Consider the following 23,070-nt stretch of genomic DNA (forward strand, 5'->3'; position numbering starts at 1 on the left):
AGGCATCTGGCGCGCTAGCAATTTTTTCCAATACAGACTAGTGAGAGGTGAATGGAGAGGTCCAAAAATACTTCTTTGAGTATATGTCTCCATGTGTATACAAGGCTTTAGGTCCATTGGTTCCTTTTCTTAATTCGAGAAAATTATGATTGATATGTCACACTTTGTGGTTAGTTTATCAAATAAAAGATGAACCATAAAATGTTCATATGTCAACAATATTCAATATCACATCCTCACATCTTTGGCCCAATAAGAAACGTCGCCATCTGAATGATAAGCTCTTTAGTCATTAGAATAGATAAGGTGACTCAGCATTTTTACAGAGATCACCACGTTATTGCAACTTTTTGTTTCCCTTTGGGTATATCAAAAACAATGCACACATTGTACACTGCCAACAGAAATTTCATGTATTATTGTTAAAAGTATGCACTGTGGCCTATATCATCAACTTGATATATCCTAGTATGTATTACCTTCTAAGACATCCATAGTGTCTAAGTCTTTTAATAAACCTTCTTGTAATTGTCTAAAATGCGGCGCGTACTTTGTGAAAACAAATGAAAATTTTACTCATTATAGATACATTGAAATCTAATTTCAGATAATACATGGACACCTATGATTTATCTTCAAAAACACGCTTGTTAAAATTTATGTTCTGAAGTGGATTTTCTTGTGGAATTATGGTAGGTGAAGAGATATGCTAGACAATCTTATTCCATCCCCAGGGTAATATCATTCAGGACTGGTATAAAGATTGACAAAATGGCTTCGCTGTTTTACTTTAATTAAGTAATCAAGTACATTTGGGCACATACTGACGCATAATGTTCGGAATACTTTGCGAGCCGAAATGCGTAGGGATACTCCTGGATCTTATAAAAATTGCATATTTTTGTTTTTACTTTGATATATTTACAAATTTTGCCGCGCTTATCTAGATATCAAATTAGCTTTATATCGGCTCAATAAAATAAAGATGCTCTATGGCGCTAAAAGTAAAAAATTACATAATATAAAAATACACATCATGAAGCTGGAGAAAAGGGGGCAAAACATGACTGGCACCAGTCATATTTTTCTTGAAGTTCCAGACACGTACCAAGCCCGAGAGGCTATCTATCTTGCCCTTATAAAGTTAGTCCATTCATTGTTCTGAAAATCCTGAAAAGAGAGTTACAGATTTACTAGCATATCAATAAATTCCTCTTTTCAGCAAGAGTTCAGCAAACTTCAGTAATCTACTGAAAAATTCAGCGACTTTATCTAATTGTGTTCCAGAAAATAAATCTTTCACAGTAAAATCCATCATTTTATCAGGATTAGCTGATGCATGCGCAGTAGCTTTAATATCTGAGGATGCATTCCTGGGTTTGGAATCCTTCTTAGCAGGATTTTTAGTCAATATTGATAAGAAGTACCATATGTTGATTTAACTTCAAAATTTCTTGGGCAAATTTTGAGGGAAAAATCACAAACTTTATAAGAAGAAACATGACTCTGGTTTGCATCTAAAACAGGTTTATCCTCATTGCTTAAGCCACAGGTGTAGGTATGATGTTCTTTGCCACACTTCATACACCTCGGACAGTTATTACAAAGTAATTGACAGTGTACAAAACAGTTTATTAGCGTGACAGTGCAAGCAAATCATAGTATTTTTATTAGTGTGAAATCTCCTCATAGTAACCTTTATGTTGAGAATGGTTTGCTTTTCCTAAATGCTTCTTCCGTCATCATTTTATGTCAAAGACGAAGAAGATAGGAAGCTTCACTTCAGTTCTGTGGGACTTGTTGATACATTGAGTAAATTTATCCTTCGCTAAAAGAGTTCATTTTTTATTTCGTCATGATGGCAATCGTCCGTGAGTTCACGAATAGCTAACTATCTTTAGCGGTGCATCACGCTTAGCTCGAAATGTGCAAAACTGAACACAGTTTTCATAAAAATCTCAAGCACGAGATCGCGCTGCAAAGTAGAAATCAAAACAAATAGTGATATTGTCCCTTGATTGAATACCAGTATAACCGGTAACTCCATGTTGAGAACAAAGTTCTGACATCTTTCCAGGATACTCAGGTCTTTTCGCGGGATCCGATTTAGTAAAAGCTTTTGCTTTAGGTTATTTTATCATTACCTATTTTGTCAGCTAGTATGTCATGAGTTATTTTGTCTGGGTTACCTTGTTGGGATTCTTTTGTAGGGGCTTATTTTGTCGAAGTACCTTTACATTAAATTCTTAGATGAACTAGACAGATTTCACAAAAGAGATAGAACATAATATACTTTTCCAGACTTATATGCTTCCATTTAACCAAATTTCAGATGTTCATTGATCCGATGTTCAGTACCATCATTGCTTTACCTTACAGTAAAGTAAGTGCATCATTACAGTTTACTAAAACGTCAGAGGAATTTATTTTCTGCTTACGGAACTTCTTATTTACTTATTTCGTAATTTCATTTCCCCAAAATATTCAGCGCTTCAAACTTCTACCGAAAAATCTTTCATTAATACATATCCTAAAAGCTAGAGTCATCTTTTTATTTATTTGAAATTTGTAAAGGAAACTAAAACGAACCTATGCCGTTATGTTTTTTAAAACCCAGAACTGTGGGAAGGAAATAATATTTTGAGTTGCATTTTTTTCCAACTTTAAATATGAATTTGAGTTAACAGTTAGATATTTCTTTGAGAAGAAAGAAAAATTATGCTTTATGAATACGAATGCATCTGTAAAAAGAAAACCGGAAGGACATGTATCCTTTGAAAGAAAAAACCCCAAAAGATTGGCAGAACCCCAAAAAATTAACTTATAGTGCCTTTGATATAAGCAAAGGCACAAAAAATGAAAGTATTTCATGTAGAGTATAAAATATTCTAGTCTTTTACAGCTCTAGTATAGAATAAAGCGAGATGCAGTAGTAGAAATTTTTCAAAATAAAGTAAGTGAAATCATGATCGATATTTCAATCTGCAATCAGTAATCACGTCACTCTGCATGGATGCACCCATGAACTGGGATTTTGTTAAAAGAATTTTTTTGGTCTTATATGCAGGGAAAAATATTGTCAGTCATGAAATAATTTTTAACTTTTTGATTTGTAGCTTAAACGAGAGTTAGCCCAAAACGGCTATTACACTGACTACCAATAAGTATTTGGACACCTGTGATAGAAAAGAAAAACTAACTTTATTCAAAATCAATAGTTGGTAGAGCCTCCACGAGAGGTAATTACAGCGTGGACCGTCCGGGGCATACTTTCCACAAGTTTCTGTATGACAGCTAGTGGTATTTTCTTCCATTCGGCTTGAAGAAGACATAGAAGTTCCTTCACCGATTTTGCACGGGTAGTGCACCCCTGAATTCGGCGATGCAACTCGTCTCAGAGGTTCTCGATAGGATTCAGGTCTGGACTCTGGGCAGGCCAATCCATTCGATGAACTCCATTGGCAGCATACCAAGCTAGACTAAAAGAGAAACACGCTAATGTGACAATCAAAATCGTAAAAACAACCTTGTATTTAGGAGGGACCTTTAGCTGCTCTCGAAATTGATTGAGTGTTTCAATATACCTACGCTAAATACAAGGTTGTTTTTACGATTTTGACCATACCAAGCCTTGGTTAACGTCAAAACATGACAACTGGCATTGTCGTCCTGAAAGTAACAGGGGTCCAACCCGTAAAACTGCCACATCGTAGGAAGAACATTGTCATCCAAAATAGTGCAGTAGGCATCGGAGTTGAGCTTACCATGAATGGGGACCAAGGGTCTCAGCCCATACCAGGAGAAACACCCCCAGACCATAATTCTACCTCCGCCGAACTTGACTCTTGGCACAATACATTCTGGCAGGAGATGTTCTCCAGGTAGACGCCAGACCCAGACACTGCCATCCGAACGGTAAAGGGTGAACCTTGATTCGTCACTCCAAAGAACCCGTTTCCACTGATCTACGGTCCAATTTCGATGTGCTTTGCACCACTTTAACCGAGCAGCGCGGTTGGACTTTGTGATCAAATGCTTATGGGCAGCAGCACGACCATGAAAACCAAGCAAATATGCTTCCTTACGGATGGTATTCATTGAAACAGTACTCCTGGATGCCTGTCGAAACTCCTCGCGGATGAGGCCATCGGTTGGGTGCGGTTCTTCCGAATTTCTCTGGGCAGCGCTCGTCGGTCTCTATCTCCCAGTTTCGTTGGTCTGCCGACTCGGGGCATATTCCGACAATCACCGCTCACCTTCCACTTCTTAATCACATAGGCCACTGTCGATTTTGGGTACTTCAGATCGCTAGATATATACCTTAAGGATCGGCCACATTTGTGATACCCGATAATTATACTTTTCTGGAAATCAGAGAGCTCCGAACTGCGAGGCATCTTGCATGCGACTAAAGCCGATGCTGTTTCCTACACGATATATACCGACGGAGTCCGTGACGTACTTAGGACCGCAGATATCGTCATTCGCATAGGTGTCCAAATACTTATTGGTAGTCAGTGTAGTATCAAAATGGGTTTTTACGTTGAATCACTATAATAGACTGAATAACTTTTCGAATTGTTGCCACCAAATATTGTCGCCCTGTATTATAGTCCAAGAAATTAAATAGTGAAAAATTGCAAGAATATATGCATGTTTTTCGCATTGTTAAAGAAAAATGCACCTAGAGTCATAAAATATTGAATAATATTGTCCTCCACCTGAATATGGATACCTGGAAGCCCGAAATTTGAATTTTAAATTCATTTTATTGCGTAAATCTTTTATTTTGTAAACGTTCGACGAATTTCTGATTAACAAACTCAATGTTTGCAAAACAACCAATAGCAAAACTGGACGGGAAACAACATGTTTTCCTCTGGCGTGCGAGATTGGCTGTCAGAACTTCTAAATATATGAGGTTTTTAAGTATTTTCTTGTGTATTTCAAATTTTGTAAACCTTTAGCGAATTTTGTATTAACAAACTCGATGATTTCAAAGCGAACAATAGCAATACTGTCCGATAAAAAAAAATTATCCTCAGCGCGAGACTGTTCGTATTAAATTCTAAAGATAGGATGTTTTTTTAATATTTTTAGCCCACAGGAACATTATCCCAAATGTTCTTGAAACGTATACGAGCATGTAAATAAAAAAACGCCCCTTTGGGCATCATATGAAATCTGCAAGCTTTCATAATTTCTTTATTTTTTCCTTCTTTCCTTTTATTTCTTCTTTACTTCTTTGAGTCTTTCATTTCCAGTTTATAAAACCCCAAACGCTATTGAAATTTGGTTTTTGAAGAATACTTGATAAGCTTATATAATTCCCATGGTTTAAAGTCGCAGCATTTTATCATGTAACTTGTTTAATAAATTTCTATTCCCCACGAGAAAGCCCTATTACAGTATTATTTTTAATACGTGTGATAATAATACCACACACACTCACGCAATGTGATTTGCGATAAAAGAAATAAATTTAAAAAGGTTTCATTACAAAAGATGATAAAATAAGACACAGTTTTTAGCTAATATCAAACAATCTGGTGTGGAAACCATATGACTTTTTTGTCGACCTACACATTTTGTATTCCATTATATTTAAACTTTTTCCTCGAATTTCATTAGGCATTCATTATTCTGCATTCAATATCAATTCAGGTCTCACTTCGCGGCAAAGCAGAAGTACTTAAAAACTGAAAATATCTTAATTAACAATTATAAAATACAGAACCTGAAACAACAACTACTGTCCAAAAGAAGTTTTTTTTTTTTTTTTTTTTTTTTTTTTTTAATTTACAATTTAATTTAGAGTTTGTATGCCAAAACTAGGAATTTGACAAACGGGTAAGAAGATCAAATTTTCGGTGCACAAAAATGAAAGTAAACTTCAGAACAACTCGGGAAGACACTCATATTCGTTCACTAACTGACTTTATTCACTATTCTACTACGAGATTCAAATGTAAAGGGAAATGCGACCTAGTGCCACTTAAGCTTTTAAAATGTTGATAATTCTACAAGTATTTCATGCAGATTACCTGAAGGCATAAATTCCTTAACAGGAACATAAGAACAATATAATTCAATCACTTTTAAAGCAAGAAACGCCATTGACCAATATGTAAGCATAAAATAAAACATAAAAAACAAGTATCTGAAAGCTATTTCTAATCGCATAAAAAAGTATGAAATAAAATAATTATGACATCTTGACCGCAAGACTTAATAACTGCAGATGATCTCAGTATCTTTACATTTATGTTTGCAATTTTCGAGCGTTGTGGTCACGAAGTTGTAATTATTTTAGTTCAGACTTTTTAGTGCGAACAGAAAAAGTTTTTAAATTATTTTTAATCCAAAGGGGCAATATGCCCAGAAGGATTATTAATTTCATTTTGGCGATTTGCGTTGGTTCACGATAAATGTCCGTTCACTTTTCAAATTGTTGCCACCAAATGTTAGAGCTCTTCATTATATTTAAAGGAATTAAATAATCTGCATCAATATATCGGTACCCATGGGGCCATCAGCCCACATTTAGAATCTGGAATTTGTTTTATTATCTATTTCAGATTTTGTAAAATTTTAACGAATTTTTTTTTAAGAATCTCAAGGATTTCAAAGTGAACAATGGCAACACTGTACATGAAAAAAATTTATATTTAGCGCGCGAGACTATGTATCGGAAATTCTAAAGATATGCTAATTTTAAAATTATTTCGCGATATAGCTGTTGAACTGAATTTTATGTGCTGAATTTTATGGTTTAAGTGCTAAGAACATGGTATTTAATAAATAAAGGTGAAACAAAAAACGTTAAAAAAAGGCCCCTTTGGGCGTAATGTAAAAATATGAGAACTTTTAGATTTTATTTTTAAAGTTTATTTTCTATTCTATTTTAAAGATTTTTTTATGCTGATATTTATTAAACATCGTTTTCTCTATTTATTAATCACAATATGTTAATTAAACAACTGTAATTTCACTGAATTTTAATTAAATTTTGCGTAATCGATTAATTTTGTAAATTCTTAATGTTTTATTTATATTTAACATCTTTCAGAGCGACCGTTATACTTTACGAGTAGTGCGTGCCATCAATCAGTCGCTACACGAATCCTTTGCGTGCTATCGCACGCAAGCGGCTTCTGCAGAACATAGTTTTATGACAGAGATTTAAATCTTAATAGTTTTATGACAGATATTTAAATCTTAATAGTTTTATGACAGATATTTAAATCTTAATAGTTTTATGACAGATATTTAAATCTTAATAGTTTTATGACAGATATTTAAATCTTAATAGTTTTATGACAGAGATTTAAATCTTAATAGTTTTTAATAAAAAACTAAGCTCGCGGAGCCATGTAACAAGGTGGGAATATATGAATATGTATATATGCATTTTTTGCGGTCGATTGCAACGAAAAAGGGAGGAGGAGCACAAGTAAATGTTAAACCATTCGTATTAAAAAATTTCAAAATTCTATGGCCATTCGTTTTCGAGTTATGGGAGATACGTATGTATATGTTACGGTGAAACACCGAAATTTGGAGAATGTCGACTTTCACCGGTGAATGTCATTCACAAAGTCACTTGGTGTATGTCCGAAATATTTTCCAGTTACTCTTATTTCTGACTTACACCGGTAAATGTCGACATTCACCATGTACTAATGGTGAATGCTGAGTATATAAAAATAGTATTATATTTTCTTCTCCGTAATTCAGTAGCGAAAAACGCACTTGAGACTTAAAATGAGAACTTAAGAACATAAGAACTTAAAACACACAGTACATTCAAAATGAGAAAGGAAAGTAGTGGAAGTGAAAAACTTTGTAAATTATGTGATTCAAATCGTATTTATTGCAACAACTTAAACTATTATGACACTTTGAACCGCACAAGTGGCCCTTGCTTTTATAACTGCATTTTTTTGTGAAACACTTCCTTTTGCAATGGCAGCGTGTACATATATTCCTCTCTTTTCGATCTACACCAGAGCATATCTATGATTCTCGACATACACCGGTGAGGGTCCGAATGTAGAAGAATGTAATGCAATAGTCGATCTTTCACCGACGTATTTGGTGAATGTTGACGTTCTCCGGTGAAAGTCGACATTCTCCAATTTCGGTCTTTCACAGTAACATATATACGTCATGGTAACACCTGTTCTGAATCCATTCTAAATCCATTTTACAATCCGTATTGGCAATACTGTACTTCCTTTACTTCGTACAAGTAAGTAATAAATCTCAGCATGGACTTCTTTAGGGTGCACGAAATTATTATTAGTAGTAGACTCATTAATATAACCTTGACGAGGAGAATTAAGTATCTGCCTCAAGTAATAATAATATCTGCCTCAAGTAATCAATTATAAATTTTCAAATGCTGTTTGTAATTTCTTTATGACTGCGACGAATTTTTCAATAATAAATAGAATATTATGAAGTTAAACAATAAAAAATTAAAGTATACGATTTTTTAAATGCCACCACAATGCAAAAAATTTTAAAAAGCGGCAAACGATAATCCTAATTTTGATTTTATCCAAAAATATTTCAGTGAACGAAAACTTTTGTGAGATAAAATGTTTGTCATTTTTGTATTATTAATTTCTTAAAAATAAAGTTTCGCTATATTATTTTAAAAAATTGTCATGTAATTTTGTTACAAATAGATTATAGATCTTATTATTAAAATCTCTTTCAGAAAGTTTACTTTTAATTAATGGATAGTCCTTTTTCAATGAAAATCATAAGTGTAAGAACATCTTTGGGTATGAGAATAACAAATGCAAGCAATCATGGTCAAAGGCTAGTGATCTAAACACGACTTCAAAGCCTGGATTATTGCCAAACAAGGTTATGTTGAGTGTTTGGTGGGATTGGAAGGGAATTGTTAAAAAGAGTTAAAAAGAGGTTTAAAATATAGAAAATTAAATATTGTTCAGAAAGATATAATTTGTGAATATATGCGAAATTTTGAGAATAGTCCAAAATATTTAAGCGTTTTAGCAATTTTTTGGTAAATTAAATACTCGTGTGACGAGATTTATTGGATCTACTTCTCGCCTTTTTAAATGCATTCTGCTATTGACTGTCATCAACTCTAAATACTGAACATTTCTTTACAAATTTGGAAGATAGGAATATGCCTGGTCAGGCTTCCTATAATAATTTCTTATATGTAACTATAAGCGTTTATATGTTTAGCTAATCACAATGCATATTGTCCCTTTTTTCTGCACCGTAGATATTTTGCAACAAGTATGCCACTAGGAACATGGGTGAAAGTACTACAATAATTTGCCATAAGATATTTTATAGGTTATTCTTTCTGCTATCACAAACGTTGCTTCACTAAGAAGTTACTTTTCTCTATTACACGGGCATTAATAAATCTCTCTTTCATCATGTGCTTTAGAGTTTCAAAAACGTAATTGAAACCGCCGCCGCTGCGGTGTAGGACTGATCTTGTATTTTTACTACGTTATATTACCTACTGTTTGAAGTTTTATTGAGTAAGCAAACTCCAACTATTTTGTGAATTTGCCTCCAGAGCACTGTTATTAACATTTAATCTGCATAAACTGTTTACTCTGAAGCGGATAGTTTGAATTATGTGGTTTTATGATGCAACTATTTTTTAAAAATCATCAAATTTTATTAATTATTAAGATGTCAATTAAGAGGTGCGAAAGAAGCTGTTGGAGGAAAAATTCGGAGAATGGAGAAATTTTAGTAATTATAGTTCCCTTTGCTGCTAAAGAGCTGGTCAAGAAATCACTCAGGATAATCACAAAGAAAGTATAAAATAAAAGGAAGACGCGGGTAAATGTATTTCTGTAAATAAGAGCACCCAGATTTAATCAAAGCTCTGAAGGAAAAGGCCAAAGAAAGTCTATGTTCATATGCGAAAGTGAACACCAGTCGCCCTTTAAAAGGGGGGAATGCATGAGTTATTTCTCGCGCCTTCTTAGCGTGCCTTCGTGGTGTAGTGATATGCATGCTGGGTGCGTATTCCAGAAGTCCGTGGTTCAATTACCGTTGAAGGTGTTGCTCATTTTTCACATCTCCTGCTTCTCAAAAATATGCCTAATGCCTGCATAAGACAAGCCCACTTTTCCGATTCTGCGGTGGCTAAAATGCAGGAGAGGTAGCAAAAGTTAACCTTTCTCAACAATTATTGAATTTAATGAATCATGAATAAATACTGTAATAAATCTTAATTATGTTTCTTTACGCTTTTCTCTGATTCATATGGAATGTTTTTTTCTGAAAGTATAGGAAAGCGAAACCAATTCTAAAATGTCTGAACGATTTTGCGGAAAACTGCCCTACTACATCATTGAACCATATTATGCAGTTTTTCAAAGATCAGTATGCCACAATATCTAAAATTTGCGACAAGAATGATGACCTTAGAAAGAGTAAGTTTGATTTCCATTTGTCAATATTACATACGTTTCATGTATGTACATTCACAATAAGCATACTGCTCTATTTATAATATTATTATATATTATAATATTACTATATTCTATAAATTTACTATTTATAATATTACTATATTCTATAAATTTACTATTTATAATATTACTATATTCTATAAATTAATTTTGCTTTTTGATATATTATTTTTTATTGTCATAAAAAATCAGTTTTTACTTACTATGTAAAATTTCTTTTCTTCGCTCTGTTGCGCACTGAATTTCTCATGACATCTATCATCAAAATTTGTGGTTGTTAGTGCGCTTACATGTTAACTATCCTACAACAGATGCTTTCTTAATTTCGTCATCAGCTTACCACAAATGTGAGTTAAATATCTGCATTAGAATACATTGTTTTCCATCTTTTCTGTGTATCTTGCTGGCTGTTATTTGCAATTTAGCATTGAGGCCGCTGTGCCAAAAATACAATTAACAAGCGAATAAACACTTAATTTCAAGCAAACGAATCTAAGTAAATAGATAAGTTTTAAATCAAAATCTTCAGAATTTAATTTATCTGGGGCTTCCAAGTCATAATAATAGCCAAAGATTTATTGCAACTATTAAGTTGGTAACGGTATGCTCATGTTCATATTAATTATTTCCAGAACATACTAAGCTTAATCCGGCCCACCAGCGGCCGAGCGGCAACGTCGCTGAACACTGGTAGTTCGGTCCGAGGTTCGAATCCCACGAACGAATCCACATTTCCCCATGTGTAACGTGTATACGAGCCAGTTTTCCTTAGAAAGTCCTCTACGAAGGCATCCCTTCCTTAAGGCAGATAGCCCTCGAGTGCTTTGCCGTAATCTAATAAAACCAAACCATACCATTAAATTTAATCAAATATTAAGGGGACGCTTTATTTGGTTCTTGTAGAAAAATAGGCTCTATTAAGCACATTTGATTTAAAATCAACATTTCCCCTGTCAATAAAAAGTTGTTAATGGCAGGTTGTTTATTTAAAATTTTTTTTTTCAATGAGTTCTGAAACACTGAACATTTCTATACTTGAAAATGTAATCTTGCATGCTGTTTATAACTCTTGTCTTTTGATTTATATTTCAGGGTACTTAGCAAATGCCAAATGTTTAAATAAACACAGAGGAAAGACGGAAAGTAAATGTGGAGTTTTATTAGAGTTTGATGAAGCGGAAAGACTTACAAAGGAGCATTGTGTGTACGTATAATAACATTAACATTTTTCATTACGTTATTAAGCATATTATGATGCATGAGTAATTGCTAATCAACTTGCATTCCAGTTGGACAAAGTTCTTGAAGTAATTCCAAGAATATTTATGTGAATTTCTACGAAAGTAAAATACTTTTATCATCATACTACGCTACTATAGTAACTTTTTACTTAATTAAAAAAAGGAATGTGTACTAAATGTTTTACAAGCGCAAACGATTGGAAGGAAATAATCCAATTTTAGAATTAATGATGATATGATTTGATAGGCAGAAAAACAAAGCTATGATCAACAGAATCTACATGTCTCACAAACTGTAAGGTAACAAACACATCTGATACGTAAATAAAAGATAAACTTTATGATTTAAAAGATCGCGATGGAAAGAGTAAACAATAATTTCAAGTTATCTAATAGAAAGTATTCTACCAAAGGCAGACTATTCAAGCCAGGCAAATATATGTATTGTGGGAAACAGAAAATACATATAGAAATATTACTAAGCTCAAGTGTGATAATAATTAAGCACATGTAAAATTTATGTTAAAATTTTTACAAATGTTATATAGAAGAAAGTTTCGGAACCAAGGTTAAATAGTTTTACTTCTAGGTACCAGGTTATATCTGAAATTCCTATATTGTTAAATGTTAAATATGAAACTACTTGCCGTTAAAGGTAGTGACCGTATAGTGAAACGTGTACAGCATTTTTGCGTTGTGAAAAAAATGCATTCCGGGACCGCGCCGTGAGAGGATCGAAAACATAAAACATATACAAGATATAAAGGAAAAGTTCATATTAAATATATAAAGAAAACATACTGTAAGAGGTTCCAGATTAAATATCAGTTTATTCAATTACAACACAATAAGAAAAATCTTAACCTCATCTGAGAGTCTGTTCATTTAAATTCATAAAAAGCTTAAGGTTTGTCTGGTGATTTAAAAGAAAGGAAAGGGAAACAATTTAAGGCCTGAGAGTTAAATTTTAGATTCGACGTTGTTTTTTTTTTTGCTAAGGACGTTTTTGAAAAAACTTGCCTATGGTTCAAACACACCAAAAAAAATACAACTTATCTTGAGGGGACATCTTGAATCGGAGGACTCTTATCTTATCAAGAGTTGATGTCGGCCGGGCCCCATCTTGACACAGGTTCTAAAAATGTAAACTCCACTTCACTACTGTAGAACAGAAACAGGAGCACTGCTGCCCAGGACGGCTATCCGCTTGGTCCTGAAAGTCCTATGTCAACACGCAGGTAACTCGTTCAATTTTCGCCTCTTTACCAGCACGCCGCAAGGAAGAGGGTTTTCAGGCTCAGGTCAGAAACGTTTTTCTAGGCAATTACAGCTCGCCTGTTCTTACTCATCCCAAGAGCAAGCTTCACGAGTAACGACCCAAGTAAGTTCCACCCACCAGTCAGTAAGGGAGAGAATCCAACTCCAATTTTCTTCAAGCCAGTTTTCAAGGGCAACGTCCACAAGTCCAGCAAACCCGAAAGTCAGCGAATCCAAGCGTGAGTGCCTAAGCGAGTCCAAGAGTAAGTGTGTCAGAGAGTCCTCTTAACCAAAACGCGGCCGGGGAGCATATTTGCCGCTCCCCGCCGGAAAACACCTCTCGTAGTCAATTACATTTTGTCCAGCAAGCCCGAAAATCAGCGAGTCAGTCAGAGAGTCAGCCAAAAAGTGAATCCAACTCGAATTTCCTTCGTCTCCTTCCCCAAAAGGGGCTCCCACTATGGCTTCACTTATCGCCCCCTTAATTATGGCAAAATCTTCGTTTTCAACTCCAGAATGCGGAAATAAGGGTGATCGCACATGCGCGCCCTTCTTCACTTAGCCAACAACCGGACCCTCAATCGCCAAACCTGAATGACTTACATTGAAAGACAAGTAGCAACCTTTGACCTTTCCGTCACGTACTTTCCTCTCTTAAGGTCAACTAACAATGAAAATTCTTTCTCGAACATTCTAAAGCGCGCGAAATCATGACTTGGCGAAAATTGCCTCCCTTTCCCTGCTTCTTTCACAATGAATAAAAGTTTGTACAAGATTTACAAATAAAAGAAAATAAATAATATTCATTTAAACTAAATAATATTTCCAGAAGCATCTGTTTCTCCCCAAAATTAAAGCCTTAAATTAAATAATTCAGAATCAAAATAAAATTTAAATTTCCATAAATCATAAAATCATTCACCTAATTTTTTTTTATAACGCTATCAGATAATTTCTCTACATAACACAAACTATGAATTATCACTTGCACTTCTAAGTTTGGCTGTATCATTTTTCAATAACATCAAATTTAAATTGCATAAGAATAGAAATTATGTCAAAAGATTCATGTTTCAAGGTGAATAATCAAATAATGAAGATAACGAAATGTTTTACGAACAATAATTGAAAATTACCTGAAGATGTTGGAACTCGAAAGTGCTAGGTGCATCAACTGCTTGATGCACGTTGGAAAATTCTGAATGTTCTAAATGTAGAAGCATCATAATTAAAGAAATTTTGGCGTAAAAAGTTAAATTATGTATTTTGCATTCCAACTGCAGTTTCAAATTTTATGAGAATAATATATTCCTTCAAAATAATGTATAGAACATATATTTCTCTGGAAATCGCAAACTGCCTGAATATATTCTTCAAATATTACAAATAACTAGAATAATTTTTATATTTTTTACATGTTCCTTGATTAAGCCTGGATTAAATAGGTTTAATTTAATTACAAATTAAAAAAATAATAAATCGTTTCTTCCATTACAGCTTATGTCTAGTTATATATAAATTTTATGCACATTTACAGCATTCTTATTGTTAATATTTAAATAGCAATTACTTTAATAATAATAAATTGTGTAATGCTTGTATTAGAACTCTGGCATATCATAAATGAATTTATTACATGTAATCACAACCATGTTTGAACTACTGTGAAATGACGTGTTAATAAATGTTAATGTCCACATTTTGATATTTCGATCCGTAACTAGGATTTCAAACAGACACTTGTTATTTAAACAAGTGGGCTCAAACTGGGAGCTTTGGGGACATATGTGGTCTACGAAGCAATTTATTTTGGGACGGCGAATAAGTTTAACGCAAATTAATTGCAATTGCTGTGAAATTATTTATTATGGCTAGAATTAAAAAAAAAAAAAAAATTAAAATTTTAGATTTGAGCCCTGTTTTACATGATTTTCATTGCTATAAAAGATGAACTCAGGTAACTCCCCAGAATGTCTACAAATAGATGCAATTAGTTTACATCGTGATACTATAAATCTTACAACAAAATTTGCAGGCACAGATCTGAGTAACGTCTTTTCGCACTTGTTAAAAGATAAATAACCTCAGTTATGAATTTTTGCATTAGAAATAATCGCTTTGTTTGAGAATACATTTATATGTTAAGTCCGTGTTTTCCTGCAGTTGAAAATTTATAAAACATTCAGAAAATCGGAAAAACAGAAGTAAAAAGAGCCAGGGTGATCAATGGACATCTATATTTCGTGATAGAGCCAGTTTCTATTTTTCTTCGAATTTACAAACTTGCTAGAAATCAGTACGCTATAAGATTTAGCTGAAAGCTGAAGTAATTTGTAAAGGAAGATTTGTAAAGAGAGAAATTTCTAAATAAAGATAACGGCTAGTCATTATTTATTTTCAAGTTTTGTACCCTTTGGAAAGCAATCATAAATTAATTTAGATATCAAACAACAAAAATCAAAGTTATATTTTCAAATTTTCACAGGACCAGTTTTGATGGTTTTACTGAACCATCATCTTCAGCTGCAAAAGCGCAAATGAACGACATAAGATAAAATGTATAAATAAGATAGGATAAGAAAGCCTAGACAGGAGATAAGCTACTGGCGCCATTTGTTGATGAAACCAGAAGTAAAACATAATTTCCATAAAGGCTGAAGGCAAAGATGGGTTGGAATTAGGATCGTTAACTAGAACAGAAAGATTTTTTTGAATGTAAAATGCCTCTAGAAAATCCAGTTTACCAATGGCAGATGTTTTTGAATAATTTTGGGAGCAGAAAAATTGAAAGTGAGATTTTCGGACCAACAATGTTGGGCAACAGAAAACTTCTGGGTTCCCTTTTTTTCTAACATAGGCCTCATGTTCCTTAACGCGAAATTTTAAGGCTGTCTTAGTTTGGCCGATATAAATTAAACCACACTGGCAAGGAATCCTGTAAATACCCCAGGAATCCATATCCGGAATGGGGTCGAGTATGGAACTCGGAATTTTATTGATGGGAGAATAAACGACCCGAAAGTTAAATTTCTGCAAAATAAGTGCAACTTTATAGCTAACTGATGGAAAGAAGGGAATGACATTAGAATTTTTATAATCTCCTAAAACAAGAGTGGCCTTTTGGGGCTTTGAGATGAGAATTTTTTAACTTACTGGATTTTTCTAGAGGCATTTCACATTCAAACAAATCTTTCTATTCTAGTTAATGACCCTACTTCCAATCCATCTTTCCCTTCAGCCTTTATGGAAATTATGTTTTAGTTCTGGTTTCATCAACAAATGGCGCCAGTAGTTTATCTCCTGTCTAGGCTTTCTTATCTTATCTTATTTATACATTTTATCTTATGTCGTTCATTTTCGCTTTTGCAGCTGAGGATGATGGTTCAGTAAAACCATCGAAACTAGCCCTGTGAAAATTTGAAAATATAACGCTGGTTTTTCTTATTTGACTTCTAAATTAGTATTTTTCGGCGTGTCATTTTATCTTAATCATAATTTGTTTATTTTTAGTATGTGTATTTATTTAAAAGTTAATTTAACACATTAGAACTGTGTGAAGCAAATATTTGTGAAAATTTAATATTCAGTGAGTTTGAATTACAAAGTTCTTGAACAACCGCAGAAATTTCTTGCAGATCCCAAACTTTAGATTTCAGTCAGAAAATTAATATAAATTGCAACTGTTTTTGTCTTATTATTATCACCACTTACGCTTTTCGTAAGTATTTAGAAAATAAAATTTCAAAATTAGATAAGAAAATTGTTTTTTTTAAAAACTTCGGTTTAAAAGAAAAAATTCTGTCCGTCAGATGCTTTTCGCATCGTGCAGTCGGTCCGCATGCAAATTTAGTTTGAGACCACTGATCTAAATCTGAGCAAACTGAAATTATTCCTGATATATTGTGTAGAAATTCTGCACTTAAAAAACATGTATGATGCAATCTTGTAAATATTACTTTAATAATGCACATTTTAAAAAGTGAATAAAGAGCACTAACGAAAACCGTGTTAATAATTTTTGGTACATTTTTGTGAAACAAAACCTAGAAAATCTTCGCTATTAAACTAAAAGACGTGTTTATGCAACTAATGTTTTGTGGCATGAACGAAAGAAAACATATACGTAGAAGACAAAAGTATTTCCAGGCAAATGCGTGAACTCTGGATTATTTGTTGAAGGAAAATTTCAAATGGAATTATCTTGAAAATTTACTAGTCTTTCTCTAGCTGCTGCCATCTATCGGCTGTGATCGAAAATACAATTAAGGTTACCAATTTTTCTTTGAATTTCATGGTTATCACTCATTTTACGTTGTTGGTGATAATTTCTGAAACGTGAAAATTTAGTTTAATTGCAATGTATGGAAAATGCAGTGCAAAGCTGCAATTTATGTATAGGTTTCCCAGGTAATGGTTTTCAGGTGTTCTTGGACATTCACTTCGATCTTTGTTTAGGTGAAGTTCTGAACATTTCCAATGCTAACAATGCGTGAACTTATTCCTTAAACAGTTATACAAGTATTATAGCTACTTCGGATATTATTGTCTCAATTTACCAATGAGATATACATGTTTAATTAATAGAGTGCATTATAATTTGATACAATAATTTGCAGTCTTTCGTATTATGGATGTATGCTTAGTATAACAAAATGCAAATTCATTTAATTAAAATTTAATTCTCTCCGCTATTATTTACCGCTAAAATGAGCTTTAAAATAAAGTTTTATAAACAGCAGTAGAAAATATTTCAATTAATGTAATCAGTTTATTAATAAGTATTATATTTTGAAACGATTAAAAAAATATACTTAATGGAATTAGTAAAATAAACAGAGCTCTAAAACGTTACAATTTTAAATTTATAAAGAACAATGCAAAATATCAAACAACTTCTTATTATATTTCTTAAAAAGCAAGAATTGAATTCATTAATACACAAGACAAGAAAATAATAAAAGCCGAGGAAAAATACAGGAGCTTAACATATCAAAGCATAACTGAAAATAATAATCAAAACAAATGAAAATTAATAAGTATCATTCATTCTTAACATATCTTTAGGGTGTTCATACCATGAAAAACCTATATAGCCATGAGGCAATGTAATAATATAGTCCTGTTTCTGAATTACTTAAGAAAAATCTCATTATGTGCTAATTTAAATATAGGTGTGGTGTGGTGTATTTAATTATGGCAAAGCACACTAGGGCTATCTGCCTAAGGGGAGGGATGCCTTTCGAGGAGGACTTTCTAAGGGAAGCTGTCTCATATACGCGTTGCACATGGGGAAAACCACGAAAACGCCCATGCAGCCAGCCCGTTCGCGGGATTCGAACCTCGGACCGAACTACCAGTGTTTAGCGTCTTTACCGCTCGGCCGCTGGTGGGCCCACTAATTTAAATAAAAATTAGTTAATTGTTCATTAGGCGATCTCACCTTTACATAGCTAAATAAATAAGCACTTGGGCCAGATCTGTCCAAATATGTCCAGTAAGAAAATAAAACAAGTTCAAAGAAATAAGACATGAACTCGAATAAAAGGAAATATCACAATAAAGAAATAAATAATTAAAAATAAAATTAAAAGCAGAAGACCAGAGAGCAAAATACTGGAAAAATTAAGTATAATATTCAGTTTAAAACAGTGACATTTTGAAAATTGTAATAATCACAGAAATCGTCCTAATTGCAATTAATTAAAGTAATACAAACCAAAAGTAAATATATTTGTTAAAAACTGCTAAAGAAAAATATATCGAAGCACTTGGTACACTATCAAACAAATAAAGAATTGACATATTAAAAGAAATTTCAAATAATTAAAATTCAGAAGTAAAATATTAATTTACGCATCAATGTAAGTGTAAATTGCGTGAATTTTTATTTAAAAATGGAATAAGTAATAATTTACTTAACTTATCCTGCTGACAAGTTTCACGTGAAACCATTTAAAAAAATCTGATGTGTACACCACATGATTTCCTTGCACGGAATATTAAATTATACGCATTTTTCTTGCATTTCATTTAAACTTATCGGATTGAATTAAATCTACTTCGCCGACAGCGCATAAACCCCAATAGAATAAATGCATTCTTTAAAATTCACTCTATTTGTGTACCATAGCGACACTCTGCCGCTAGGTTCACTTAGCAGTATTATATTTCGTTCATATTATAACTCAGAATGCACAAAATTTATATCATTTAAAGAATTATCTAATCGTTGCCGCATATTCTATTCAAATACTATAATAGAGCTAGAACGTTGTATAAAAGAAATTAAGCAAACAAAGCAAAAAAGAAAAGTTTTTCACAGACGATTGAGTATTTCTCATTCAATTAATTCAGTTCTCACTTCACGACAAGGCAAAAATACATAAAAACTAAAAATATCTGTATTAAAAATTACGAAGTAAATTTTAAACACTTATTTCCGCGAAAAAATTCCAGAAAGGTTTAAGCATGATTTAATTCGCAATAATAAATGAAGGCGTTATCGTTGTTGTTGCGAAGCTAAGTTTCTCTAGAGTGGCAACAAGTCCATTATCCTGCTGTTTCAAATGTAAACAAGCAATGGCCGCCATCAAAAAAATTATTAGGCTTAGCGGCACTTAAACAACTTTAAAATTGTTGATAATTCTAAAAATATTGCATACAGATTTACTAAAGGCATAAAAACTTTAACCGGAAGATAAGAACAACATAATACAATCATTATTAAAGCAAAAAATGTACAATTTACAAACATATAACAGTAAAGAAACTGAGATCACTGAGCCGGGTAACAGAGTGGATATATATATATAAATATATTTATATACGTTTGGTGCGGCCGATTGCAACCAAAATACGATGTGCACATCTACATGTTATAGCAGTCCTATATACAAAATTTCAACATTCTGAGGGTACTAGTTTTTGAGTTATGCGAGATGCGTACGTACATACGTTCGTACACACGGCACGAAAAATTCTCTTCAGAGTTCATTTTAAAGCAATTTTATAATTTTTTTTTGGATGAAAAGGGTATTTTAATTTATTCTGTTTATTTATTTTTTATTCTGTCCTTACGTACAGATATCACGCAAAAACATCGTTAAATTGCATTCGATAACGGTCAAAATGGATATTTTCGTTGAAATATGCTGCCTGAAACTTTTCTCAATTACAGTACTTCTTTTTTACTTCGTACAAGGAAGTAAAAATTGTAGAAATGTGCATTTTAATTTACAATCAATTGAATTTTTGGCTTTATTCAACTACTCGTTTTAAAATTCAGAAAAATGTCTATCATGTAAGATTACAAAATGACATCAACTTTTTAAAGAGATATTTTGATATATTTATATTTTGTTTTCAGTTTTGATTTTTTAAATACTCTTTTCTCTTTCCCTATTTTGCTGTTTTTCTTTTTTTATTTAATGCTTTAAGGGGGCTCATACACCTCAATCCCCTTATGATCTTCGAATATGTGACTGTTGCATGAACTGGGATAACTTATTTATTTTAAAAGCAGTTACTTTCAACTTTTTACAGCTGACTATATAATATAGCTGCTTTGGGACTAGTAACCAGAAAGTTTACGTTGCTAAAAATATTTCTGTAATTTAATTCGCTTTGTGACAAAAGTTTTCGTCATGTTTCCACCTTGCGCGCGTGATGTTTTAAAAATGGCTAACGGTACATAGTTGAAATTTGATGCAATTCTTTATCTTATAACTGAACCAAAAATATGATGAATATTTTAATATTAAAAAATTTTATGCACGAAGACATTACAGATTTTTTAATAAAATACCTTTTATAAACTCATTTCCAAATAAAATAAAATTTTAACATGAAATTCTTATAATTTTTAGTTTACAGTAGTTTCCAAATGTTATGAAAACTACATATTAAATATGGAATTAAATTATGCAACAGAATGTTTTAAACTGTGAGCGCAAGTGGAAACTTGGCGAAACATTTTGTCACAAAGCGGATTAAACTATACAAATATTTTTGGCAACACAAACTTCCTGATTACTATTTCAGAAAGCAGCTGTATTCTGCAGTCACCTGTAAAAAGTTGGAAGTGATTGCTTTTAAAATAACTAAGTTATCCCAATTCATGAAACAGTCACATATTCGAAGATCTTATGGGTTTTAAGGTGTATGGGTCCCCAAGGCAGATCCAGTAAGGTTTCAATTTTTTTTTCTTTATGATAAGTATTATATTGATAAAGTAATGCATTTTAAATATGCGTTCAAAAAAGAGAAACAAACACATTTTTAGAAAATTTGAAAGGATTCAGATATTAATGTCGCACCGTACAGTTTAAGGTTTTTCATGTGGTCGTTGCAGTCGCAGGTTATCAATCTGCTTTTATACTGATAAAGCGGCATTTTTTGTCTTTTAACTTTATTATTAAACATCACTTTTTCGCACTTACACATAGAGTTGAACAGTTAACTTACACAAGTTTTAAAATAAACATAGGTTTAGACTTCCAGATAGAGTATTGAGTTTTACCATACATTTTTCTGTTTCTTCACTCTTTTCTCAGTTTATCACCTCAATGTACACTTTTTTTGGCAAGATTACCCACGCAATTTTCTTGTCTTTTTACCTTTATTATAAAACATCACTTACTTCACACTTGGTGGAAGCATGCTTTTAGTGATACGGACAAAAATGAAAATCGTGAGTAATAGTACCAACTAAACAATTAATTCTTTAAACAAAGATATAATTGTCACATTTTTATTTAACTTCTGAAGCTATATTAACATATAACAATTGACAAAATTTATTTATATTTTCAATAACATTGTTCTGAAGAAGGAATTCTGCGATACACTTTCCTAATCTAGGTCTAGATTTCCCTAATCTAGGTCCTAATCTAGATTTCCTAATCTAGATTTCCCTAATCTAGGTCTGCTTATCTTATGTGAATTTGAAAAGAATCCGCCTGAATATTTTAAGTGTTCGGAACTATTTCTAATTTAGAATGATGTTTTGCAAAATGTGACTGCGGATATTTAAAAAAAAATTACTTTCCTGTCATTAAACCAAACAAAGATTGGATATTTCTGGTTATTTTATAGTTTTACATTTCAGTTTAGTTTACATACCTTTCGAGAACTTTAATGTTTCATAAAAAATATATTTAACACCGTTAAGAAAACTGAAGTAGTTTTAAATTATAGTGATAATCTTTTATATGCGTTATAATATTTACACATGGATATCTTAGATTTGTTTCTGCTTTTGAAATTGTATGAAATTAAGGAATATATATTTTTTAGATCTCAAGAAAGAACTTTCAAATGCACGTTTGAAGAAAGCCAAACAACTTGCGGTAAACAAGCTTTCTCTTTGTTAAACGAAATCTTGTCACCAGTTACGAAGCTATTGAAAACGATCTGCAGTGATTTCCAGTTCTTACACTTAAATATGTTACCGCAGTTCCAAAGTATGTCTTTTGCTCTATATTAAGGAGAAGCAAACATCCCATAATTGAATAAAAGCATAACATTTCCTAATTTTGTTTCTATTGTTTTTGTGTTTTTCCTTTTTCTGATAATTAAAAAAAATCTGAATTCTTTTCCTTACTAATTTATTATTCTCTTAAACTAGGAACTTTCATGATTCTTTCGTAATTCTGCGTATGATACAAAGGTAAATGGGAAGGCGTACGCATGATTTTAAATTGAAGATGTGATGCCCAAAATTATTAGTTTGAAATTGATCAATATTATTGATCAATTTTATATTATTGATATTTGAAATTGACCAAAATTAAAATAATGGTACTGAACAGCACCAATAATAATGTATTCTAAAGCCGTCATCTCTACAGGAAGACCCAACTAGTAAATCTGTAACAAGGTATGGTCGTTTTAGGAATATTTCATTAGAAATGCTTTATGTAGCTATCAGGCATTGAAATTTCATTTGAAATGATATTCTTCAGGACGTGTATTTTAATAACAATCAAGGTAAAACGTTTCCTCCGAGCTTTAAACATCATTTTTGAATTCAAATTTTGTATCCATAAACACATTAAATTTAAAAGTGTTATTTTTGACATATTACTGAA

At 32.4% G+C, this 23,070-nt stretch overlaps 1 protein-coding gene across 1 annotated transcript in view; it reads left to right on the forward strand.

Annotated features, from left to right (window-relative positions):
• Positions 1-22,513, forward strand: part of LOC118189264 (uncharacterized) — a 44,656-nt gene extending 22,143 nt beyond the window's left edge. The window contains exons 3-5 of the mRNA XM_035359842.2: positions 10,303-10,445; positions 11,577-11,688; positions 22,277-22,513. Coding sequence (XP_035215733.1) covers positions 10,303-10,445; positions 11,577-11,688; positions 22,277-22,466 — 445 coding nt within the window. The 3' untranslated portion in view covers positions 22,467-22,513. The remainder of the gene's footprint in view (positions 1-10,302; positions 10,446-11,576; positions 11,689-22,276) is intronic.
• The last annotated feature ends 557 nt before the right edge of the window (positions 22,514-23,070 follow it).

Source organism: Stegodyphus dumicola, chromosome 2, assembly GCF_044657685.1.
Source record: "Stegodyphus dumicola isolate Sdum_Otavi_A_Nest chromosome 2, ASM4465768v1".
Lineage (NCBI taxonomy): Eukaryota > Metazoa > Arthropoda > Arachnida > Araneae > Eresidae > Stegodyphus > Stegodyphus dumicola.